Below are 27,670 nucleotides of genomic sequence, written 5' to 3'. Positions count from 1 at the left end.
CAATAGCTTGTACAATTTGGTCCTCAGGGAAGTGAAGAGCAAACACCCTGGTATAAAACTTAATGTCTTGTATGAAATCAGCCAAGTTTTCATCCAACCTCTGTACTCGATAATAGTATTTCTGAATCAGAGATGACCTTGCGCGGGCAGGAATAAAATTAGCAAGTAGATGTGCAAGAAAATCTTCGATGGATGACTGTTCAGCTATGGCTCTTACTATTTTGTCGGAGAGAATACCAATAGCATACGGATAGATAATTTGCAAGATTTGACATGGAGACAGAGAAAAAACAAGGGCATGATCCTGAAATTCCACTAGAAATCTTAAAAATGAAATTACGTCACTGGTGGTATTAACAGAAAACTTGGATATACCTCTGAGCAACATTGCCAATGGATGAGGCAAGCTACTAAATCCGGGTGACATAGTAGGTAAAGGTTTCAATGGCAAGGAAGTTAATTCAGAACGGATGTTACTCAATGATGCACGACGTTCAGATTCGTTGTCCAATGGGGCAGGGATAGTTTGAGCAGCAACGGTTATCCTATTAACTTCTCCCTTGGGAGGCGCTTCCTCACTACCTGCATTCACTATGGTGGGTTGATCAGATTTGGGAGGAACTTCCCCAGTTAACAATTGAGTGACCTTACTAGATAATTCAGAAATATTTTCCAGGAGCGTACTAGCTTCCTTCCTCTGAACGTCATTCAGTTTTAGAGACAACAGATCGTTAACCCTATTCGAAAAATGATATAGCCTGCCTTGCACACGCTTAATTTGATTAGGAGACGGATCATTTTCATCAAAAAACTAACTACAGAAGCTAGCCCAGTAATATTCTCCGTGATCGTGGAAAGAGAGTCGTCAATTTCTTTCTCTCCCAAATTGGGGATGGAAATGGGCAAATCAAGGGACTCTCTAAGCTTGTTAGTGTCTATTGCAACCGTGCCTCCAGATTGCACATTTCTGATAGTTAATTCATAGATCAACTCCTCCTTGCGCAAATAGTTAAGAAGGAGAACATCGCGAGGGCCGGGCATGGTGACAGAACAATTTTGAAAAACTCAAAAAATTCCAGCAACTGGGAAAATAGTTAGAGTTCGGAACAAACAATGTTTAGCCGTCAAAAGGGGCTAAATTGAGACCCATTCAACCACGCTCTGCTACCACTTGTTACCGTGTTTTAGCGGTAGGTAGAGGTGTAAGAAGGTGCGGGCGTGAATGGGTTTCAAACTACGGAATCAAAGTTAATGTAAAATTTAACGAGGTTATATTTTCTTTTCAATATTAAGTAATAACAAAGAACAGGTACTTAGTAGCCGAAACACAATTTGAAATGTACAATTACAGGGGTTACAGAGTTTGGGCTTCGAGCCCTGAGTTCACAATTCTTGAGCAACTAGCCCAACTTTCCGATATACAAATTTTAACAAAGGGGCAGAAGACCCCAATCAAACCCTGGAGCACTTGCTCCAAATTACACAGTTAAGCCTCCTCGAGGCACACCACACTCCGTTTCCAAAAGAGCCACACGCTCTTTAATTTAAGCCTCTCCCAGGCCACACCAAACTCCACCTTCAAGTTGTCCACAACGAACACAAACCCAGGGGTAAAATACCCAATCTACTGAGGTCTATTAAATGAAAAGCAGGTTAATTAAATGACCTCTAAAACAATTTGAGAGGAGGCGAACTTGCACTCCTAATACACTTTGATTTTAAGACCTACTTTGGCTCTTAGGCCACTGATGCAAGGGATAATCCCATACTACAGAGGTGACTTAGAAAAGAACAATTTGTTTTACGTTATCGAAGAATAGGTTGAGAAACAATAAGTTCACCTCAAAACATTATGAGTGGGAGCTCGAGAGGGTTAGCACTCTCTATCCCAGTATGTAGCTTTTCAAGAGAATAGAAGAAAAGACTAGTTACATTTTAGGAAAAGGTTACATGGTGGAACGCTTCGCACCCGCCCCGAGAGTTAAACTGCTGAGCAAGAAAAGAAATAATTTATTAATCGGCCATTACCTTATTGTTGACCGCTGCCGAAGAAAGAGGCGCCTCCCGCCTCCTGCTAGGTACTTAACACACTGAAAGATGGAACAGAAGTGGCCCAGAGACCCAAAAATCAGCAGTTTAAATACTCTCGCGGAAGTTTCTAGGCGTTAGGGGAAAGAAAACACCCGCCCACAATGTTTTTATTGGATAGGACCCCGCAACAGATACAAGTTGGGGGATGATACACCAGATTGGTCAGAAATTACTAAAAGAAATTCGGGATTGGATAAATCTAAAACAAGGGGAAAAAGAGGGGTATACAGCCAACTTAAACCATAACAGAAAGAAATTTAACAAGAAACAAACTTTTGAAATAAAAATTTCTCCAACAAAATAGTTCTTTGACTCCGCACTAGGGTGCACTATTGTTGATCTTCAGTAGTGTCCTCTAGAAGAGAAAGTTCACACTTCTTACTTCAAGCGAAACAAAAACACATCAAAAGTGACACAGTTCAAAAACTCAAAATTTTCCACGTGGTGACATCTTCTGAGAAAGTAGAGAATTAATAGAGTAGATAAAGTTCAACCTTCCTCCAGAAGAGGAGTTTCAACTGGCGCAACTTTTAAATAAACGGTATAGAGGTGTACCGCCCGGTACAATTATTATTATTATTATTATTATTATTATTATTATTATTATTAACCTGATTCATTAGATTTTATATATTCTGTTTCTCATCATTTAGACTGTAATAATTAGGTATCACGTATATTATTGTATTTCATCATAGGTTAAGTGAATATGTTTGTAATTATTCTGTATGGTAGTAAGTGAGATTTGTTGGTTTCATATTGTCATGCTGTGGCTTGTAACTTTGGCTAGATGAGCTGGCATAGTATTTTGCAATCGAGGCTATGTTTAACTGGGAATGTTGTGTACAAGGAGATTTCCCGGTGACGCATTCGGTATAGTCATTCTCGGACCGCTTGGGTACGCTTAGACGACACATGACTGATGACATCAGTGCGTGGACACGTGATTGCGACCAAGTGTCAGTATTCGCCAGCTACTGTATGTGGAAGTGGAAGGGATGAACAGTGAGTGGGGAGATGAGTCGTCATCGCGAGGTGATATAAGTCGAGGCAACGGTAGTGAGAGGTATTCAGATCATATCTACTCAGTTGATAGTTCTTCTGTTCGTACTCAGTTCATAAGCAGTTCATATCGTGCAGATCATATGTAACAGTCAGATGTATCAAATGGAAGAAGTGGTCTTAGTGTGATGGTCAGAGCTAAGAGTTGTGTTTGAAGAGGTAATCATCGAGGAAGTCTACAAGTGGTGCTTGTATCCGAGCAGAGACGGGTACTATGCTGATAAAGAAACATCATCTTCTTGTGAGGATGGACTTCACAAGATGTTTCAATAATATTTTCCAATTATTTAAAATATATTGAGTGGACGTAATTACATCGGAGCTCCCTACACGCGTGCATGGTATGTAGGCCAACTCCTTGTTATATAAGAAGATTACAACAGACGGCTCCCGACTTCAGCTCACAGGTTTTCCCAAGAATTTTCAAGTTCAACAGCGGTGTATGCAGACAACAGGTAATTAAAGCATCAGACATGTTATGCATTCATAACATGAAGAAGAGTGTAATCAGCGGCGATATCACATCTCACTTCAAGTTCATGCCAATAGCTTTTTTTGTTTAGATTAAATTTTCCTTTTCTTAGTACCGCAAATCTCACAATATATTTCTTTAGTTAAATTAAAAGACGTCAATGATTGTTCATTGTGACGTAAATTATAGTCATAAACTCAGTTTTATTTTAATTATAATAAGTGATTCCAGTTCCATGTACAATCCTCAATTGTGGAAATGCAACAGTAATTTAATATTGTCCTGATCCATATCCCTGTATATTGCCAGATATGTGAGTTTATCACCTCACGCCTTGAGATAATTGATATAAGAGGTATGCTCTACCGAATTTTGTTGTTTTTCTTAAAAAAAAAGCAACTGGCGCTCAAACAAATGTTATTTATATTGTGTGGAAGATATGAAGGTATAAGAGTAGTGGTCAGAGTAGCCACAGTGTGTACTGTATAAGTGAGTTAGTGACTGAGATAGATGTGGTTCTTAATGGGTAAATCAACCAGAGTGACTGCACTCTGTAAAATGAGTAGTCGATAGCGACCGAGGAAGAGATTAGATTCCAACAAGAATGAAGTTATCAGTGGAAGAACTTGTGAGTTTTCAGGTAAAAGTATGCAAGTCCGTTTTTAATTAGTAGATAATTTGAGTAACTTTACTTCCATATGGACACTAAGTAGAGCCTCCGTGTCACAGGTGGCAAAGTGCCAGCCTCTCACCGCTGGGCTCCGTGGTTCAAATCCCGGTCATCCCATGTGTGATTTGTGCTGGACAAAGCCGAGGCGGGACAGGTTTATTTTCCGGGTACTGCGGGTTTTCCCTGTTATTATTCATTCCAGCAACACCCTCTAATATCATTTCATCTGCCAGTCATTAATCATTGCCCAGAGGAGTGCTACAGGCTTCGGCAGTCGGCACAATTTATATCCTCACCGCTAGATGAGGGCTTCATTCATTTCATTCCTGACCCGGTCGAATGACCAGAAACAGGCTGCGGATTTTCATGGATGCTACGTAGAAGTTTGGAATTGAATCCACGCTTTTGGCACGTGATGTAGTGATTATAAATTGTGTACCACCATTTCTGCAAACATTCTGATAGTACCGAGCAAGTATACTGAGTAGAAGGTTCCCGTAATTGTGAGCTTGTATTCGTGGGGTGGTGGGTTTGAATCCCAACTTTGACAGTCCTTAAGGTGGTTTTCCGTGATTTTCCATTTTCAGATCGCGCTGTGCCTTAATTAAGGCTACGGACGCTTTCTTCCCCATCCTAGCCCTTTCCTAACTTTGTGTCACCGAAAACCTTTGTGAGACGTAAAACCACTATTAAAAAGAATTCTGAAGTGATTTTGTTTCCACCAACGGGAGTCGAGGTGGTGGTGGTGATTGCTTTAAGAGGAGTTCGACTGGACAACCATCCTGTATCAACAATAATTAGAGGGAAAATAGGCAGAGCCTCGACACTTCGAAAATGAAGGTGTCGGTAAAAGAAAGATAAGGGTCACGAAGGGCATGAAAATGAAAGACTTCCTAGGCCTCACAAATCTAATACCGTTGGGGTCGGAAATGAACAAGAGTTGACCAGGGGAGGTCGGATAGGTAAGATGAAAGCAAGGATACAAGTAATTGGAAGCAATAACAAATTCAACAAGGGAACCCGTTCAACAATCCACCTCCCAAGTTGAAGGACCTTACAGGCCCCACATTTAGCCATCTCTTACGGCAGCCGAAGAATACCGCTGATGTATTATTGGTCCCCACCCATCCTAGATCTGAATCTCAGCTGCAGCTGTAACCTTCCCCCCCCCCCCATTTCTTTGCATTTCCTCACCAGCCAAATTGCCTGGCTTCTGCCTACTCATTTCCTTGTCTAGAATTACGTTATGCCCCTCTGTGTTAATGCCATGTAAAACAGTTAGCAAAGTAACATAATAACAGGGTATGGCCTCGCACGCAAGTATTTGTTGTTGATCTGTGCGATTTGTGCAACTTTTACGGGAGTTTGAACGTCTCGTTGCCGCTTACCATGTGACACTGCATTCTCTTAGACGTTCCCATAAGAGCGAAGCCCAGCCCTTAAATGCATGATTTTTTTTTATTTTCATGTTTAAAAATTATTTTTGTACTTTCCATAAGGATTATAGAAAGGGAAAAGTATTTAAAAAATACTGTCAGTAAGTTTTTAAATAAAGCAGCATTATGTAATTAAATTCAAACTAGTTACGACATAAAAAATATAAAAATGGGAAATTAAGGTCAAAGATATTCTATAAACATTTTGATACACATGTGAAACATGCACTGGTTCATGAAATACACATCAGAGGCGTGCAAATCAATTTGTTAATCTATGTTGCATATATGCTACACCATGCAACAAAGGGCTAGAATTGATTTGATTTTTATTCAGTTTCGTAAGGAAATGACTTGTTTGTTTATTTCTTCTAGGTTTACCTTGTACTACGAGGCCACGGCAAGTCAGACGATGGTTCTGGAGCTACCCCCAAGCCTCCCACTGCCAAATTCCTTGCCCGACCGCGGGCAGGCAACTCCCAATGTGCACCTAGTACTCACTCCTCAACAGCCGGCCAGCTGGAATACAGTGCTTTGGGAGAGCTTGACGTACAGGTAAGAATTTGGAAGGAAAATCACTTGGCTAAAAGAAAGAACTCAAGTATTTTTGTATGGCTGCACATTCATATTCATTCTGAAATAACTTGATCCGTGCATACAGTACATAAATAATTAATAGTCAGTATTCTGTTGGTTATATTTTAGGCTTTATTTTATTACTCTCGTCCCGTCTACTAAAGCCATTACAGGTAGTATAAATTTGGCAAAATGAATGATATTGTATCCGGACAGATTGTCAATTTTCCATGGTCCATATTTCTGACCTATAGCTTACAATACCCCCATACAAAACATTTCACGAAGTTCTTTCGAACCTCCATGTTGATGGTATTAGATATCTTCCATGTTACTGTGTTTAGCATAATTAAATCATTGGGCAACGGTACTCTAACATTAGTCTCTGGTAAGACCACAGTTAGAGTATGGTTCCAGTGTAGGGGCCCACACCAGGATTGCTTGATATGTGAAGTGAAAAAGATCCGGAGAAAAGCAGCACAATATGTTCGGTTTGATTTCCGACAAAAGAGCAGTGTTTCGAAAATGTTACAAACTTTGGGCTGAGAAGACTTGGCACCAAAGAGACGAGCTGCTCGGCTCAGCGGTATATTCCGTGGGATGATATTAGTAGACGAATAAGCTTAAGTGGAGCTTTTAAAGGTAGGAAATATCATAATATTTTAAAAAAATTGAAAATCAAGAGGAGAAATTGGAGCAAATATTCTTTATAGGAGGATGAATTAGGGATCGAAATAATTTATTAACGGAAATGTTCGATAAACTTCCAAATTTTTCGAAATCATTTAAGAAAGGACTAGGTAATAAACTGATAGGAAATCTGCCACTTAGGCGACAGCCCAAAATATTTATTTATTTATTTATTTATTTATTTATTTATTTATTTATTTATTTATTTTAGTAAATAAATAATGCACTAGACAAAAGCGGAGAGACATTATTTTGTGTCGATCAACAATACTGTTTTCGCCTATGCCAGAATTATGTGCGTCTCATACCACAGGAATAGTTTAAGTTGGGTCGAATTAAATCACGAAGCCTATACAGCGTGGAAGGCAACTCATGCATGGGTACAGTATTGTTAATAGATCTTGGTGATAGAATTGTTCAGTTGCACGTTTCCTGTCTGTTGCTTGTACAGTTCTCGAGTTGTTAATTGCAACACTGGGACAGTGTGTGATCAGTTTTCACTGATCTGCTTTTAGGACAGTCGCCCAGGTGGCAAATTCCCTATATGTTGTTTACCTAGTCTTTCCTTAAATGTGTGTACCCACTGCCCGTATTTGTGCACGTTGCGAGCATACTCTATCCTGCGGTTGTATACCCAATGACAAGCTTCCATTGTAAACAACAACTCGCATTTCATTCTTACTCGCCATTTACCAGAGGTACGATATAGTTCAATTAACCGAGACCTGATGTACGCAACACATTAAGTAAAGCGTCCTCGTCCCGAGATAGTACAGCTCTTTGCTGGCACACCTCCAACGGAGGCGAGCTGTATGTAGCTATTTACCTCCATGAAATGAAATGAAATGGCGTATGGTTTTTATTAAAAGTGCCGGGAGTGCCCCAGGACAAGTTCGGCTCGCCAGATGCAGGTCTTTTGATTTGACGCCCGTAGGCGACCTACGCGTCGTGATGAGAATGAAATGATGATGAAGACGACACATACATCCAGCCCCCGTTCCAGCGAAATTAACCATACATACATACATACATACATACATTATCATTATAGACTGTTATGCCTTTCAGCGTTCAGTCTGCAAGCCTCTGTGAATTTAATAAACGTCGCCACAATCCTCGATTTGCAACTAGTGTTGTGGCCTCATTTAGTTCTATACCTCTTATATTTAAATCGTTAGAAACCGAGTCTAACCATCGTCGTCTTGGTCTCCCTCTACTTCTCTTACCCTCCATAGCAGAGTCCATTATTCTCCTAGGTAACCTATCCTCCTCCATTCGCCTCACATGACCCCACCACCGAAACCGGTTTATGCGTACAGCTTCATCCATCGAGTTCATTCCTAAATTAGCCTTTATCTCCTCATTCCGAGTACCCTCCTGCCATTGTTCCCACCGGTTTGTACCAGCAATCATTCTTGCTACTTTCATGTCTGTTAGTTCTAACTTATGAATAAGATATCCTGAGTCCACCCAGCTTTCGCTCCCGTAAAGCAAAGTTGGTCTGAAAACAGACCGATATAAAGATACTTTCGTCTGGGAGCTGACTTCCTTCTTACAGAATACTGCTGATCGCAACTGCGAGCTCACTGCATTAGCTTTACTACACCTTGATTCAATCTCGCTCACTATATTACCATCCTGGGAGAACACAAAACCTAAATACTTGAAATTATCGACCTGTTCTAGCTTTGTATCACCAATCTGACATTCAATTCTGTTGAATTTATTACCTACTGACATCAATTTAGTCTTCGAGAGGCTAATTTTCATACCATACTCACTGCACCTATTTTCAAATTCCACGATATTTGACTGTAGGCTTTCGGCACAATCTGCCATTAAGACCAAGTCGTCAGCATAGGCCAGACTGCTTACTACATTTCCACCTAACTGAATCCCTCCCTGCCATTTTATACCTTTCAGCAGATGATCCATGTAAACTACAAACAGCAAAGGTGAAAGATTACAGCCTTGTCTAACCGCTGTAAGTACCCTGAACCAAGAACTCATTCTACCATCAATTCTCACTGAAGCCCAATTGTCAACATAAATGCCTTTGATTGCTTTTAATAATCTGCCTTTAATTCCATAGTCCCCCAGTATGGCGAACATCTTTTCCCTCGGTATCCTGTCATATGCTTTCTCTAGATCTACGAAACATAAACGCAACTGGCTATTCCTCTCGTAGCATTTTTCAATTACCTGGCGCATACTAAAAATCTGATCCTGACAGCCTCTCTGTGGTCTGAAACCACACTGGTTTTCATCCAGCTTCCTCTCAACGACTGATCGCACCCTCCCTTCCAGGATGCCAGTGAATACTTTGCCTGGTATACTAATCAGTGAGGTACCTCGATAGTTGTTGCAATCCTTCCTGTTCCCTTGCTTATAGATAGGTGCGATTCTCGACCCTGCCGGGAATCGAACCCGGGACCCCTGTGACCAAAGGCCAGCATACTAACCGTTTAGCCATGGAGCCGGACATTTACCTCCATACTAGCATTACTGACAATTTTAAACTTTTGGCTTTGCCAAGAATTGAATCCGGACCTCTGAGAATGGCAGCTCATAACTCTAACCTTTACACGGAGGTGGATATGCAGACAACTGTATTAACGGAACGTGATATCCGAAAGGGGTGTTCATACATGAAATAAAATCGTCGGTTAAGGAATAACAGCACCGCTCTTCCTGTCCATTATTTTCCTTAAGGCTGGTCAACCCTGGATATGTTGTTCATCAGAGCAATTTTGGTTGTGATCATTTTCCTATGCACATGTGTCAATAACAATGAACCTTAAATACATTTCGCTATGGGAGTGGGTAAATACGTCAAGTAAACATAGATCACTACAGTACAGTACGGTACGGTACGGTTCATTTTTCTTTACACGTACTCAGATGCGTGGTGTTGTTGCTTAACCTGCGAAACGTTTGTGTCCATTACAGAAATTAAATTGACACTTTACCCCTAGCTTCTTCTTATTATTAGTCTTTATCTGTTTACCCTCCAGGCTCGGTTTTTCCCTCGGACTCAGCAAGGGATCCCACCTCTACCGCCTCAAGGGCAGTGTCCTGGAGCTTCAGACTCTGGGTCGGGATACAACTGTGGAGGATGACCAGTACCCGCTATGCTGAACAGGGGCCTTGCAAGGGGATGGGAATATTGGAAGGGATAGGCAAGGAAGAGGGAAGGAAGCGGCTGTGGCCTTATGTTAGGTACCATCCCAGCATTTGCCTAGAGGAGAAGTGGGGAAAACCACGGAAAACCACTTCCAGGATGGCTGAGGTGGTAATCGAACCCACCTCTATTCAGTTGACCTCCCGAGGCTAAGTGGAGCCCGTTCCAGCCCTCGTACCACTTTTCAAATTTCGTGGCAGAGCCGGGAATCGAACCCGGGTCTCCGGTTGTGGCAGCTAATCACACTAACCACTACACCACAGAGGCGGCTTTACCCCTTGCAATACATTAAATCCTACAGTATCTTCTAACCAAACGCACATTAAAGCATTTCATAACAAAATCAAATTAAAAGTAACTTGTCCTGTTCCAATGACAATACCATAACTAGAACATACGTAGGAAAGGTGTCTTCCCGTTTGCGATGATTCCCATTTGCGACGGATCAAGAAGTTTCCATTAAGTGTCCCATTCACGACAAATAAATTCTCATAGTCCTAAGTTTCCCGTTAGCGACGGAATGTTGACTAATTGTGACAGTTCCCTCGACAACCCCTGCTCGAGAATGCAGTCAGTACACAACTAAGGGCCTGTACTACGACTGTCAGATAAACGGCCAGATACGTAGACTACAGTTTTGCAAACTAAAAGTTAAATATTTTCTTACGTACTACCAACGGATTTCAACTACGGTATTGTTATGCGGAAGATGTAGTAACATTTTTATTGCTTTGGCAATAAGATAACTGAAAATATAGTGAAATTTAGCGTGGTGGTATACTTGTTACCTGGTGTTTTCGTATTCTTAACGCTATCATTTTGAAATTGTGTTACTAGAGTCCAATATTAGACTCTTATTAGGCTACAATGTTGAAGTTCAGGTCAGGAAAAGAATTTGGACTGAAATCTACACATACAAAAAAAATTAAAATTAATTAAATATGTATTACAGAACCTAGAAACTGTTGTAGAAAATAAAGAGACTGAAGACGTTACCTGGACGCAAAAGGTAAGATCCAGGTTATGTCTTATCAGTCTTATCAAATAATTCCTACCACGCGACAATTTCTTTGTCTAATACTAATTACGAGGATGCGTGTCAGGCGAAAGTAAGGTTTATATTCGTAATCAATGCCACCGTATGCGGCGGAGGATCATTAATTATATTATTAATTATTCAGTTTATTCTTGCTGATTTAATTAGTTACTTTATTTTTACAAGAAAATGTTAGAATAACTGGCAAGAATGTATCTCACTTTAGTGTAAATACTTAGTAGTAAGTGTTTGTCAAGTCAAAGAAATATAATGTCCTTAACGTCCTCACTCGACGGACGAATCATCATGAACAACGTCGTATACCCGTACTCCATATGAGAGCCGCGGAGAAATTTGGAACAGAACCCAAGCTTTTGGCACACACTAGTAATAATAATAATAATAATAATAATTGTTACCGTGTTTTGGTGGATCAGCAGAGGTGAAAAGGTCCGGGCTGAAATGGGTCTAACTACAAGTCCGAAAGATGAATTTATAATTTAGATAAAGGTTATATTTTCAACAGACAACAAAATTTAACAAATTTTTACATAGAATTTGAAAACTTAACGAGTACAAGTCAAATCAGGTACAAGACCAAGAAAGCCGAGATTTAGATATTTTTAACAATCTGGGCCACAAGCCCTATTTTTTACAATTCCTGAGCTCTCAGCTCACAACCAACATATTACCAAAGGGCAGAAAACCCCTAATAACATGGAGCACTTGCTCCCGCCTAGTAATATCAAGCCTCCTAGAGGCACCTTTCAATATACCAGAAAGAGCTGACCGCTCTCAATCTTTCAAGCCTATCAAAAGGCCATAAACGGACTTTACTACAAACTGCCCTCAAGGCACACTTACAAAGAAACAGGGGTATCTTGTACCCATTCTACCGGGCCTTAGTGGACAAATACTAGGTTAAATAAAACGGCCCAAACCGCAAAAGGAATGGAGGCGTGAATTAGCACTCCTAAATACACATTTTAAAACCTAAGAGGCATTAGGCCTATTGCACAGGGGCTAATCCCAATCTAAGGAGGTAACTTGTATACAAAATAAATTTAACACATTAAGAAGGAAGAGAAAAATGGTTACGAAAACGTAGTCACCTCAAATTCAAAATGAAGGGGAGCTCGAGAGGGTAAAGCACTCTCTATCCCCGAATTACAGTTGGAGATAAATTAAGTTTTACAAGATAGGAAAAGGTTTACATGTTTTAAGTTATAGTTTACATATTAAAGATTTCGAACCTGCCCCGCGGGTTAAACTGCTGAGCTAGCAAGAAAAAAAAAGATGTTAAACGGCCATTACCTTGTTGAAGAGCTGCTGCCCGAAGGAAGAGGCGCTTCCCGCCCCCTGCTATACTTCCATACACTAAGCTAGATGTTGTTGAAGTGGCGAAGAACCGAGAAAATCAGCAGTTTTTTAACCCTCGTGGAAGATTCGAGACCTTTCATGAATAATAAAGACACACCCACTCAACTTTATTGGGTAGCTAAGAGTTACACATGGAAATTCGAAGAAGAAACCTCTGATAGGTGGAAAATTAATTACAGAAATTACTAATTGGCTAAGTTCAAAACAGGCGGAAAGAAAGCTTAATATTGCCAACCCACAAATGAAAGAACAAAATTTAGTAAAGACCAAAACTTATAAATACAAAGTTTCTTCAACAAAAGTTCCTTCACTTCGCACCAGGGTGCATGGTCATAGTTTTTGGTAGAGACATCTGTGAGAGAATGTCCACACTTCTTGATAATTAGTAAACAAAAACAATTCGGAATTAATACAGTGACATCTTCAGATAAACGGTTGAATTAATTCAGTTTTAAAGTTCAGATTTTCAGCTGTAGAGGAGTAATTTAAGGCAGAAAATTAAAATATGCGGCTTATAGGTGTACCAACCGGTATAATAATAATAATAATAATAATAATAATAATAATAATAATAATAATAATAATAATAATAATTTCGTGTGCAGCCCTTGTAAGGCAGGCCCTCCGATTAGAGTGAGCGGCATCTGCCATGTGTAGGTAACCGCATGTTATTGTGGTGGAGGATAGTGTTATGTGCGAGTTGAAGGGGTGTTGGGGACAGCACAAACACCCAGTCTCCGGGCCAATGGAATTACCCAATGAAGGTTAAAATCCCCGACCCGACCGGGAATCGAACTCGGGACCCTATGAACCGAAGGCCAGTACGCTGACCATTCAGCCAACGAGTCGGACGGTTAAACGCATTAATCCAAAATGATCCATGTCAGTGTACTCGAGAACCGACAAATGTGATGGTGATCATTCCACCATCGTGCGACATTTCCATTCAATGGGCAAGGTGTTAAAGTCGGGTGTATGGGTACCGCATGCTCTAAGCCAAAACCACAAAAATCAACGAGTGGCCTTATGTACATCTCTGCTTGCTCGTCATCGATTGGTTCGTGAACACCGCCGACTATTCCTATCCCATATCGTTACCGGTGACGAGAAATTGTGTCTGTATGCTAACATTAAAGGAATGGTTGAGCACAAACAGAAAAGCTACTACCCGTACAAAAACCTGCGCACATCTGCATGTCTCTGCTGGAGCAGCGACGGGGTGCTGTATTACTAATTGCTTCCCCGAGGTGAAACCATCACTGCTGACATTTATTGCCAACAACTGAGACGTCTTGTAGACGCAATTCAAGAAAAACGACCAGCAAGATTAGGTTTAGTGATGCTGCCTGACAGCACTCTGCTAAACTAACAAAAAAACACTATATAGGAGTTGGGTTGGGAAGTCATTCCCTACCCAACTTATTCATCTGATCTTGCGCCCTCAGAATTTTACCTTTTCCGCTCTCATTCGAACAACCTTCACGGAACTACCTTTCCGGATGAAAATGCGCTCCGAACATGGCTTGCCGAGTTCCTCAACTCAAAACTACCTGATTTCTACAAGCGCGGAATCGAAAACTACCGCAACTTTGGCAGACTGTTGTAAATAGTGCAGCAGAATATATTACTGATGATTAACTTCCCTCTTACGTATATCTGATACGTTTAATAAACCTATGGAAAAACGCTAACGAACTTATGCACCAACCCAAAAAACAATGAATCTGATAGGAAAATATTAATGAAGTCAGGAGGAACGCTACTGCCTTGATATTTTATTACCAATATCTATATAAATATAAACTCCCTATTCAGTCTGTCATTCACAGATATAATGAGAAAATGAGGACGTATCGATAGCTAAAATTGGTACCAGTTATAGATTGTTACGTATTATTTACCAAAAAAATGCAATGAACTTCTCATGACCACGACTTTTGTACTTTTAAAAGAAAAATACGAATTTTTCAGCAAAGTGTTTGTCTCATATTCACCGTGATGACAGCCACATCTATCGGCATGAGTTAAAACTACGTAGGGCCTGCACACCGCCGTCTCAGCTTAGCCTACAAACGCTAAGGTCTCAGTGCCTATGTACTGCCAGCTCTGTGCCGCCAGAATTGCGTTTACAGCCGCAATGCAGATGGCAGCACGTACCGCATCCACAGCACATGTTTGTTAAATGTGAGTTCATCCATAACACCAATATAAAATTAAAAATAACCCTTAGCATTTTACTGATTGAGAATATAATGCACATACAGAAACTAACATTTCGCATTTAAGCTTGGCTTAAAATATATGAGGGTTGGGGCAAAAGTCATGGCAACTATTTTTTCCTTGAAGATACCAGTCTGGTTGGAAAATGTGACATAAACAAACGAGAGGACAAGGTGTTAACTACATGTGTGGATAATGAATAGCGCTGAAATATCGTAATACACTAATTTATTACCGTAGTATACAGTGCAAAAGAATGACAGCACAGTACACATAAAGTTGACATGACAAACCTGGGCCTAAAGACCCTCAAAGTAGTCCCCTGCTACTGACACCACACGCTGCCAACAATGTGGGAGGCGCTGAATACCATCTGCCTCAGCATTTGCCGCACCATGTGTGAATCGGGTCACCTGTTGGCGCACAGCATTAGCAATGTCCTCTTGTGTTGCAAACCGCCTATCACGTAGCGGTTCCTTAATCTTTCGAATGAGATCAAAGTCACAGGGCGAAATGTCGGGAGAGTACGGTGGTTGCTCCAATTCTTCCCATCCCCAACGTCGCAGTAGCTTCCCTACACACTCTGCTTTATGTGGTTTTGCATTGTCGTGCAGGATTATTGCACTGTCCACAAGATCCGGACGTTTCTCCCGAACGTCACGTCGTACCTGTCTCACCAGGAAGTCCATGTAGTACTGTGCGGTCACTGTTCTGCCATGTGGAACAAAGTGGCAAACAATGACACCCCTTACGTCATACGCGACGATCACCATCAATTTGACTGGGGAAAGATTCTGACGGACCTCCTGCCTCCTTGGTGATCCAGCATGTCGCCACTCCGCGGACTGACGTTTCAGTTCTGGTTCGTATGCCCTGGCCCAAAATTCATCGATGGCGATTATTCGTGACAAGAATTGATCGCCGTCCTGTTGCCAGCGTTCAAGGTGGTCGGAGCATATTGCATAGCGCACCCACCTTTGAACTTCCGTCAGTGCATGCGGTACCCACCGCAATGCGATTTTGCGCAGTTGTAGTTCATTACGCAATATCCTGTGGACGGTGCGTTTCTCGATGCCACTTGCCCTCTCTAACTCCAGCAGCGTCCATCGCCTATCTTCATCCAGGAGCTGCTCGATGACGGCACGTGCCACGTCGGTCCGCACACTGACAGATCGTCCGGAACGTTGCTCATCACTGGTTGACACACGTCCTTGTTGAAACTTTCCTACCCACCGTGCTACTGTACGGTATGGTAGGGCATTATTCCCGAGGGCTTCCACTAATTCACTGTGACATCCCATCGCATTTCTCCCTCGGAGAACGGCTATTTTGATGTAAGCGCACTGCTCAACACGGGTTACTTCCATCCCGCACGACACTCTCCAACTGACTGGGTCCACAGCCCTCGCTGCGCTACTATCAGCTATCACAGTTGTTCTTCGAATGTACAACAGCACATTTAAGGAGCAAGCATATACTTGACCTACAACTGAAAGATGTCCATCCCTAACAACTTTTCAATCCTGTACGGCCCACTGGACTTTAATCGTAAATAAACGACGTGACTTCGGCTCAGTTGTTCTTCAGTTGGATAACAGCATCTTAAAGGAGCAAGCATATACTAATCTCCTTATCCAGCAACTCAGAGATTCCTATCTTTAACATCCTTTTAATGCGCACTGGACTTTTTATGAATCTCTGCCATGGAGTTCTTTTTTTAACATAGTGCTGCACGTCTCTATAATTCTTTTCTCAATATCTCACATGGTATGTACATTTACGAGACCTTATGTGTCTTTACATTGTTTGATTTCTTCGGTATTTATGTTTTAATTTTGCTTTAGGCTGATGATGACCTAATATTAGGTCGAAACTAGTCCCTAATCATTTATGTAATTTAAACTCTGTATATTTTGTATTGAAAAGGTGGACCTTAATAATACATTGGTTTAACTCTGTTGTAATCACAGTTCAATACGGATCTATCATAATGAAACTTATTTCATTTAATTCACTACCTAGGTATTTTATCTTAGTGAGTCTGTCTTCCTACATACTCTCAACAGATGTGCCTCTTCCATTATTTACCCATACAACAACAACAGTTCTTCTCATGTTTCTCTCTTTGACCCTTATTCTTATACTCATTAGTCACCACACAATACCTTTTAATTATCAATTCATAAATCTTCGTTTATTGACAAACTTTTGCTAATTTCATAGAATTGAAGTAATGTTATTTTGGTACTACATTCTGCCATGATCATCTGCTCGAATATTTACTTTCTTACTCAGCTTCTTTTCTTCGTTCTGAATCTCTTTATCCTAGTAGTGTCCCAATCTTATTCTACCAAGCATCCTTTTCACCTTGTTTACCCAGCAATCATCCTTTAGAAGTTGGTATACAAAAGTTAATATATTCTTTCCGTTTCCTTCTTTAATCTTAACCTATATTTGGTTATATTTTTAGTTATATCTGCTATTTTACTTACAATATATATTCACATATAATTCTAACTCCGCTGTTAGCTGTACGTTCTGGTAGCCCCCATTATTATTTTGCAGAACATGTTACCTAATACATCTAGTTTTTAATCGCCTTCTTTTCTTTAAAGCAAGTTTTCACTCCTCCGCTAGTGGAGGGAAAGGCGGACCATCTAGAAGGTAACGACTTCTCTCTGACCAGGAGATTCAGATGAAGTGAGTTATTTAGGGGTTGGGTAACGGATTTGTGAAAATAAGCCTCCATGGCTCAGGCGCCAGCGCGTCGGCCTCTCACCGCTGGGTTCCGTGGTTTAAATCCCCGTCACTCCATGTGAGATTTGTGCTGAACAAAGCGGAGGCGGGACAGGTTTCTCTCCGGGTACTCCAATTTTCCCTGTCATCTTTCATTCCAGCAACACTTTCTACCATCATTTCATTTCATCTGTCAGCCATTAATCACTGCCCCAGAGGAGTGCGACAGGCTTCGGCAGCCGGCACAATTCCTTTCCTCGCCACTAGATGGGGCTTCAGTCATCCCATTCACACCGGGAAAATGGTGATTCTGTGCCTCCCGACACGAGGCTGACGTATTCGAGCATCTTCAACTACCGCCGGAATGAACCAGAATCGAACTTACCAAGTCGGCGCCAGAAGTCCAGCGCTTCAACCGTCTGAGCCACTCGGTCCAGCAATAATTATTACAAACGAAAGTGTGTAGCTTTCGTCTGCTATTTGGAAGTATCCTATGACCTATGTGCCGTACACCGATGATCATCCCACGTTCAAAGTTGGTTAACTCGAGACGTGTTGCCATCCTCACGACACTGGTTCCTGTGACAGGCTGCTCAGCTTCGCCGCAGCTAGCCGCAACGCTCAGAAGTCATACACGGTCATGGGACGCCCCTTCCCATGACTTTTAGCCATTCAATGTATAGTGCAGGCTGTGGTCCACCATGGTAGTGGGTGGCCACTGATAGCCTGTTCTTCGGCCAATGATTACAAATACAAAACTTAAAATCCTCGAGGACACAGTGGCTGCAGCAGGCCAGAAAAAGCAACGGATGATCAGTTGCCGTCACCGCCAAGGCAAGCCGACCAACGCCGGGCTCCCTATTAATCACGCCATCCTCCACTGGCAGCTCGGAACATACCGCTTAGTCGAACAGCACATCTCCATTTTCCTAAGTCTCTCGGCTCAAACTTCGCAATATTTTCGTAACACTACTCTTTTGTCAGAAATCGCCTAGAACAATGTGTACTGTATAAGCTTTTGGGCTTATGCCGTGTCAAGAAAATAAGGTGAAATTCTTAACGTTTCGCAGGGAACTGTGCTCTGCGTCCTCAGAAGAAATCTCTACTGTCCACGAGAAAGGCGTCTTAAACAATGACACTTCAAATTTCGACGTTATAATATAAGTGGAAACATGGTACGTTCATTCATCAACAGATAGCCCCGGACTGATTGTGACTGTTCGGTCAGCTTCCGCTTCGAACGCTAGCGTTGCCACGTCCTGGGGGCCATCTGGTGGCGAATGAACTATCATGTTTCCACTTCTATCATAACGTCCAAATTTAAAGTTCCATTGTTTAAGAAACCTTTCTCGTGGACAGTCGAGATTTCTTCTGAGGACGCAGAGCACAGATCTCTGCGAAACGTTAAGAATTTCACCCGGCATAAGTCCAAAAGCCTATACAGTATCATGTCTTTAAGTACGGGCCGTGAAAGCATTAATGACAACAAATGTGTATTTTTTCCATCAATAAAGATGTATTCCTTGAGGTTAACGCTAACTTTTAGGTAACTACTTGGCACTAATTAATTGATAATTGTTCGGCGTGTTCCAGGAGGAGTTCCAAAGGCTGTACGCGCAGCTTGACATGCTCAAGGAGAGGAACATGCGGTTAGGCAACCGCCATCTTGCTGCCAAAATCTCCGCCATGCAGGAAGCAGCACGCCAGCCAGTCATAGAAGAAGACACTGCCCCTGTAACTGAGCATCTGCAGCCCAACAACGTGCTGGCGGTTGCAGTTCTGCCCAGCGAGGACGCCGGGGGCCTTCTCCCGGGAAGTGCAAGCCCTCCCCAGTCAAGACATAGCTCTATTAAGTCGACAGGTGCTACAGAATGTGCTGCAGTTTCATCAGCGCCAACGACGGTAACAACGACGGCTACAACGGAGGCAGAGCCTCCTCCAACGCCTGCCCCCGATATAGAACTCTCAAGTACGTGTAAGAAAAGCAGTGGCCGTCGTAAACGTAGCCGTGCCAGCGGGACAGGCACCGATGCTGCCTCCTCTTCAGCCGGTGCATCGGACGCTACAAGTCCTGGTGAACACAAAAGGAGCCGAAACCTTAAGTCAGGACATGCAAGGACTCATGCTATTATCATTAACTTGGACGACAAAAATCGCTTCACTGAAGAAGTGACAGTGTAAAAACGACTATTGTTTTAAAATAAGCTCTCGGTTAAAATGTATTACTTAAAAAGACAGTTGTGTGTTATGAACTGAATGGAAGTGATTGAAATCATGAACCCCCGTGTTGTTACCTTGTTTCAGGCTACCGTCCGCTTCCCCACCACCATGTAGCCTACTACCACGCACAAGAGGCGCAAACCGCGCCAGCAGTTTGGACCAGGAGTTGCGACTGTCGCTAACGGCGACGCTTGAGCACGCCGCCTCTGAGCCCCGGCGCATGCCCCAGCGTCTCCATTGCGCAGCTAGCACGCTTTGTACATAGGCTTTATCGTGACCAATAAATATTATACCCTGTCTGTGATACTTCACTGAGTTTTTCTTATGACTTGCTCTTCCACTGATTGCAGCTTTTAATTTTCCCAAATTCAGGCAAATCAAAATCATCCTTCTGGACTGTAACCTGTAAATTAGACTCACCTTTCAAGGCTACCGACATGTGCTACAGTGAATATTACTTGTTGCATGCATTCTACTTCATCGTTACTAGTCAGCGTTGTCTATTTTTTTTTCTTTTATGCTACTTGTTTAACGTCGCACTAACACATCGAAGGTTTTCAGCAACGGAATGATGGGAAACGGCTAGGGTTGGGAAAGTAGCGGCCATGGCTTTATTTACAGGTACAGCCCCTGACATTAAAATTGGAAACCACGGAAAACCATCTTCAGATCTGCCAACGGTGAGATTCGAACCCACTGTCTCGTGAAGTCTAACTCTCAGCTGCGCGACCCTAAACGTACGGCCCCTCGCTCGGTTTTTATGATTAGTATTAAGAAGGGACAGATGCCCAGTTTCACTTACGTCGACTCAGCGAGTTCGTCGTGCAGTGAGCTTGCACTTAGAAGATTGTGGGTTCGAAGACTACTGTCGGCAACCCTGAAGAATATTTTCCGTAGTTTCCTATTTCCATACGAGGCAAATGCTGGGACAGTGCCTTAATCAAGGCAGCTGCCGCTTCCTTCCAACTCCTAGCCCTTTCCTATCCTACGGTCGTCATAAGATCTATCTGTGTCAGTGCGACGTAAAACCAAACCGACGTAAAACCAATTGTAAAAAAGAAGATGTACTTACTTCTAAAAGAATAATCACCACCCCCACCACCTTGACAATGTGATGTGTCGTCTGTAAAAGACGACATCCAGCCTCCAATCTAAGGGAATTAAAGAAGCGCGGCTAAAATCCCTGACCCATCCGGGAATCGAAACTGTGGCTCTCTGAACCGAAAGCCACCGTACTGACCACTCAGCCAAGGAGCCGGCCACTCTATATTTACATCCTTTTCATCCATTTTGTTTGGGATGTCCGTCCATTTCTGTCGACGTCTAGTAACACAGCTGGTCTACAGCATGACGTTGAGTACTAGATATTGAATAATTGACATTGCCTTGATTGCACATATCTGAGATTGGCTGTGGGGAACGTTGCATAATGAATGTACACAGTATTAAATAATGATTGGAGTTAATGTACTCGCCTACAATATTGAGTAAGGCAGGATTTATTACAACGTACGCAATACTACAACATTACTTATTCATTGTAGATCGAACTATGGTTGCCAGTTCAGTATAAGGCTTTGGAACCTCAGTCTGTCATTCCAATAATATTTATAAGCGAGAAGATACACTAACCCATAGGAAGGGAAAAACTAGAGGGAAAACACAGGTGGATCGAAAGTATGGTCTAAGTAAGAGAGTTCATTATTTATTTATTTATTTATTTATTTATTTATTTATTTATTTATTTATTTATTTATTTATTTATTTATTTATTTATTTATTTATTTATTTATTTATTTATTTATTTATTTATTTATTTATTTATTTATTTATTTATTTATTTATTTATTTATTTATTTATTTATTTATTTATTTATTTATTTATTTATTTATTTATTTATTTATTTATTTATTTATTTATTTATTTATTTATTTATTTATTTATTTATTTATTTATTTATTTATTTATTTATTTATTTATTTATTTATTTATTTATTTATTTATTTATTTATTTATTTATTTATTTATTTATTTATTTATTTATTTATTTATTTATTTATTTATTTATTTATTTATTTATTTATTTATTTATTTATTTATTTATTTATTTATTTATTTATTTATTTATTTATTTATTTATTTATTTATTTATTTATTTATTTATTTATTTATTTATTTATTTATTTATTTATTTATTTATTTATTTATTTATTTATTTATTTATTTATTTATTTATTTATTTATTTATTTATTTATTTATTTATTTATTTATTTATTTATTTATTTATTTATTTATTTATTTATTTATTTATTTATTTATTTATTTATTTATTTATTTATTTATTTATTTATTTATTTATTTATTTATTTATTTATTTATTTATTTATTTATTTATTTATTTATTTATTTATTTATTTATTTATTTATTTATTTATTTATTTATTTATTTATTTATTTATTTATTTATTTATTTATTTATTTATTTATTTATTTATTTATTTATTTATTTATTTATTTATTTATTTATTTATTTATTTATTTATTTATTTATTTATTTATTTATTTATTTATTTATTTATTTATTTATTTATTTATTTATTTATTTATTTATTTATTTATTTATTTATTTATTTATTTATTTATTTATTTATTTATTGTAGTGGTCATTTTTGTTTTAAGCACAACTAGGTAACCATCCTCTCTGAACAAATTAAGTGGAGACAAAAATTCAAATAAAATAAAATAATTTATTAAATGAGAAAATTTTGAAATTAATTAAAATATTAAAAAAACCTAATGCTATATGAGTACAATGCAGATTTTACAGATTCTCTTGTCTTCAAATATTTATTAGAGTTACGGCCATTTCTTTTTTGCCTAAATAATCTTAACGCTTGACTTTTTAGCTTCTTACGAGAAACTCCTTAAATGATAGATATTTTCAGTTTCCATCTTCCAAAAGTATGCAATAAAATAACAGTTCACATAAAAACAAACGAATTTATTATTCATTGCAATGAAAGATTGCATGTTTGTCCTTTTAACGTGTCACAAGACATGTATATTACATCCTTTGAATAATAGCAGTATTATCTTGATATCTTCAAAATAATGCAACATTTATCACAGTAATCGTAACAACTACACACTTTTTACAGTATGGATGGAGTAGTTCAAAAACTCAGTTCTCAATAAGCTATGTTACACACTTTACAACAAAACTCTTTCAAACTCGCAGAACTTCCACATACAAGAAGTTATTCTCAAGCATGTATATAAGATTGAGTTGTCTAACTGACTTGGCCCACTTAACTTGGAAACTGTGAATTATAGCTACCCAAGAGCTTTTAAACATACTTCTTCACATATTCCAAACTTCTTAATGCCCGGTGCTGCACCAAAGAACTCAGCTGCATATCCTGCAGCTAAAGAAAGTCTTACCCTTCATTTTTTAAGACTACGATAAGTATATAGTCTAATCGTATAAAATACGATGTAGCAAATATGTAATAATGACCCAGTTAGAGAATACATCATGTTCGACATACAAACTGAGCGTCATACTCTCACTGCGTTGCCATTGCGGCAAGTGTTCTCACGTCTTGGATAGTAAATATGAGAAATTCTGGCGTAAGCATTGATATAATTACGATCACAACGAGGACCAATGGTATTAAAGGGGTTGAAGGACACATGAGGCAAGACAGGGACAGTACCATGGCAGCCAGCATACCTAGAGTGACAATTCCCAGTAAGATTTTCTCTGCAGGTGAAAGTAGCACACTGTTGTCCGTCATCTTGAGCTGGAAATTCACAAACAAAGTAAGTATTAGGAAGAGTTAACACAGGGTAGAGCAGAACTTAAATTAATCGTACTATTGTACAGTTTGGCTTCCAGCTTATAACTAGCTGAAACACTTACAGGTTTTTTAAGTGGTCTGCATGCAGCTGTTTAGTGTGGAAAGAATGAAAATAAACTGTACATGATCTGGCTTATACACTTGAGAACTGACGAAATAAACACGTGATTTAACTCATCTGATCAGTAACTGAAGGACGCACACCATGCTCTAAGTCAGTACAAACCGTATTCCGTACGACACGTGACGATATCCTAACTGATGGAAGCCAACAACCGTCCCAGTCCAGCTACTCACTCAACAATCTGAAGCAAGCACTCTTCGTTCAGAGTTCGGTAGGACACTGGTGGCAACGAACTAACACCCTGTCGCCCCAGCCCAGCAACCGAACCCCAACACACTGATTCCAACTCTGAGTCCGACTCTGACTCGACCACGGAGTCCAACTTTGACAGACTGTCCGCGGCTAACCTCCTTTTTTATAGCTCGGGTGACGTGTACCAGAATATTCGCGATGTGGCTAGAGACGGAACATCAGCATTGCATCTCCCAGGAACTGACAGGCAAACCAGCCGTAGAGAACAATACACGTCCTTCAGACTGACTGGAAGCTTCCCAGTCGTGTGACTCACTAACACCTTCCAGGATGTGCTGAAAGCCGCTACCACATGACTGGTACGTAACAATATTAATAAACTAAGGACCATGTCCCCGTAACCTTCTTCGAGATGAAGGGTCGAAATACATTCATGTATGTACTGAATATACCTTGGTATATGATTTCTTTCCTACACATTTATTTAATAATTACTTTTTCTGTGTAATTCATTTTCATAAAATCTTGGTGATCTTTAAATACTGTTTCACGTAATTTAGCAACAATTTTCCGACTTCACGCTGGACAGGCGAGCGCCCTGAGTGCATGCTCGAAATGCTCTTTTAACAAGTAAAAACACAGGTTTCAGACAACCCGACATGTTTACATAGAAAATTCAATTGGACGTTTTATAGAATATTTCATTCTAAATTCGTGTATATTCCTTTTCAAAAACTAACATACCTGTTATTTTATACCATGCTCCAAAACATAATATTTTCCCCAGAAAACTGCTAGAGTTTGATAGAAAATGCATATGAACTTTTTAAATAGAAAATTGAATTCTAGGTATAGTCTGTGGGCTCATTTTTTAACAGGACTACCACTTCAAACATTTAAGGGTTCACTTTTTCCGATTTGCTCTACTTTAAGTTAACTACCTGCTCTACTGATAAGCCAGTACAATGATACACAGGGTGGTCGGAAACAAAGTAAACCGGGTATTTTAGTGTTAGAGGGTTGGTCACACTGATATATAATTTGAATCAAAAATGCAATATTTTGCGCCGTTGTTATTTTATCAGCTGCTGAAGTTATCCAATCAGATTGCTTCGAAGGCAAATTAAAATGGGATTCGCGAAGCGGTGTTGCTAAATCTACACGTGGCTTATGAGAACCTTGAGAGCCCCAATTGAAGAAAAAACTTAGCCAGGGAGGGACTTGAACACAGATCTTCGGCATGAGAGCATCGCGCAAGAGCAGGTTTACGTTGTTACCGCCTACGCAAAGACCAATAGAATTCGCCCACGAAGCGATATGATTGGCAAACTTCATCATTTTTTAAAATGAACGGCGCGAAGTATCGATTTTTTAATCAAGCTAACGTAAATATGTATTTTGGCTGAGGGTAGTCTGAAAGTTTCCGTCACGAAATTAACGGTATTACCTACAACCTATATCTATCAAATGCTTTCATTCCCCACCTGGAAGGGGTGGGGCAGGCCACCTAGAGGGTGTCACCCTCTCTCTGGCCAAGAGATGCGGGCAGGTTGAGGCGATGTGACGGAAGAAGTAGGTGGGTAAAGGATGTGAATATATAGGAGATGGGAGAGGGCTTGTGCCTATGCCTAGGTGTTGAAATTCGTTGTGGGAGTTTATTAGCATAGATGGTTACAAAGTAGTACAAAAGATATTACACAGATTTAAAAGTACGTAGTAGGATGATATGAAGGCTGTTGGACGAAGGTGGGGTTAGTGATAGATGTAAGGGAAAGGGCTAAGATGTGAAAGATACAGGAGAAGTTATGCAGGGAAGTGAGTAAGTTGTGGAGAGGGTTTGTTGGGTGTGGTATTGGAGGAGAAAAACCGGGTGGAGGAGGGTAAAAACGGATTTGTGGGCTCGGTGGAAGGAAAGGAGGAGCTGGTCGGGGACGGCGACGGGGTGCATGAGTTCGGTTAGCAGGTTGGGGAGGAGAGCGAGATGGTTCAGTGTGATGATGGCGGCCTTGAAGATGGATGCCATTGTTGATGAAATGCTGGGCGATGTCCGGAGTCGGCAGGTGAAGGCGAACGAGGTGGGTAGGTCCTGTAGCGTTGAAAATCCGAGTTGCTCGGCGAACTGGTGTCCCTGTCAGGCGGAGGTCTTGAAGTATGGCGTCGTTGGATAAGAGCGGGTCCACTCCTCGGATGACGCAGGTGCAATCGGTCGATGTTGCGGCATTGTATCGGTGGTAGTGTCAGTTGCAGGCGCTGGTTCTTGACTTGATGAGGTAGAGGTGGGAGGCGTGGTGATAGTAGTGGTCATGATAGGGATAAGGTGGGTTGTTACCGTAGTTGTGAGCGAAGTTGTGAGGGAGGTGAGAACTGGGGAGGTTGTGAGGGTGGTAGTAGTGGTGGTTGTTGTAGTGGTGTAAGGAAAGGAGAAGGGTTGTGGCGGGGGTGTGTAAGGAGGTGGAGAATAGTCCGGGAGTTGCTCTAAAATATCGCTGGGAGTATCTTCCATTTGATGGAGGCGTTGGCAGATGTGTGCACCAGTGGCGAGAAGATTGTCACGTTCGGTGGATGTTTTGAAGAAAAGCAGGACGTCTTTTGATGGTGCGTAACCTTCATGTAGCCTAGTGGCGCTGTATACTCCAGACTTGCGGAGTTCAGATAGGATGGTGTCTTCAGTGATGGATTGTTGGACGTCCAGGACAATACAGGTGTACATATTGGGAGGCCGACTTCCGTTTGGTGTCTGGCCTATATGCTTTGTTGGGTCGGCTGGGTGCGATGGTCGAGTTGCGGCGTCATCCGGCCGAATCAAAAATGAGGATATAAGGATGTACAGAGTCAACTGTTGTGACATACAGCAAAAAGCCTCCAGAGCTCCCCTGACCTACAACCGTGCAGGTTCTGGAGTGAAGTATTGATGGTTGGCTATGACAAAGACATAAGAAAAAGTATTTTCTCAAATTAGCCTCCTGTCATCATTCGTGGTAGTTCCACATGCCCTGAGACAGTTTTCTCCATTTCGTTGCACTGATTCCTACACTTGTCCACTCCAGATTCTATATAGAAGAGTCTATAAAGCGATTCTTTAGATGCAATAAATTAATTGCTATCAAATTGAGTTTCGTTTACTTAAATACACTTTTATGATCATTCCATTTTCCCAAAAGGAAATTTTATTATTTATCATTATGACCAACATGCCCGGTTGACGTTATTTTTGACCTCTATGTACAGAGTGCAACTATTTTGAAGAAATAAGCTTTCCACTGCTGAAAGAGTTACTGAATGACCCCGAGAATAGTTCTGGCACACAAAGTAACTTACAGACTTTCTTTGTATATAATATTAGAATAATGCACAATGATCCCTTCCTATGGTATAGTGGACCGTGTTACTTACATAATGATTCTAAGATGTGCGGAGAGCTCTTCAACCTGCGGCACGGCTTCCTCACTCTTACATTCCGGACAATGTCGGCCGACCAGCGACGGCCACTGGCAAGCAAATGAAAGAGAGACGAGGTCAAGGAAGAGCATCTATCTCTGCAAAAAGCAGACTTGAAGAGGGGGAGGACCGTGGTAGCAGATGAAAGACTCAACGCATACTTTACCATGATTAAAGGTAATACGATTTAGTTTGAATGAATATTTTTAAATGTTAAGTATCCCCTGTGGGTGGGGGACGCCGACGAAGAATACATCCACGGTATCCCGTACCTGTCGTAAGAG

The 27,670-nt window shown here is 40.5% G+C and overlaps 1 protein-coding gene across 1 annotated transcript in view; it reads left to right on the top strand.

The window, feature by feature from the left end:
• LOC136872503 (probable G-protein coupled receptor CG31760) overlaps positions 1-20,062 on the top strand; it is a 991,355-nt gene extending 971,293 nt beyond the window's left edge. Inside the window, exons 11-12 of the mRNA XM_067146311.2 lie at positions 6,107-6,286; positions 19,144-20,062. Coding sequence (XP_067002412.2) covers positions 6,107-6,286; positions 19,144-19,731 — 768 coding nt within the window. The 3' untranslated portion in view covers positions 19,732-20,062. The remainder of the gene's footprint in view (positions 1-6,106; positions 6,287-19,143) is intronic.
• Positions 20,063-27,670: the final 7,608 nt, after the last annotated feature.

This window comes from Anabrus simplex, chromosome 4 (assembly GCF_040414725.1).
Source record: "Anabrus simplex isolate iqAnaSimp1 chromosome 4, ASM4041472v1, whole genome shotgun sequence".
NCBI lineage: Eukaryota > Metazoa > Arthropoda > Insecta > Orthoptera > Tettigoniidae > Anabrus > Anabrus simplex.
The sequence above is the reverse complement of the archived record's forward strand: the minus strand, read 5'-3'. Positions and strand labels throughout refer to the sequence as shown.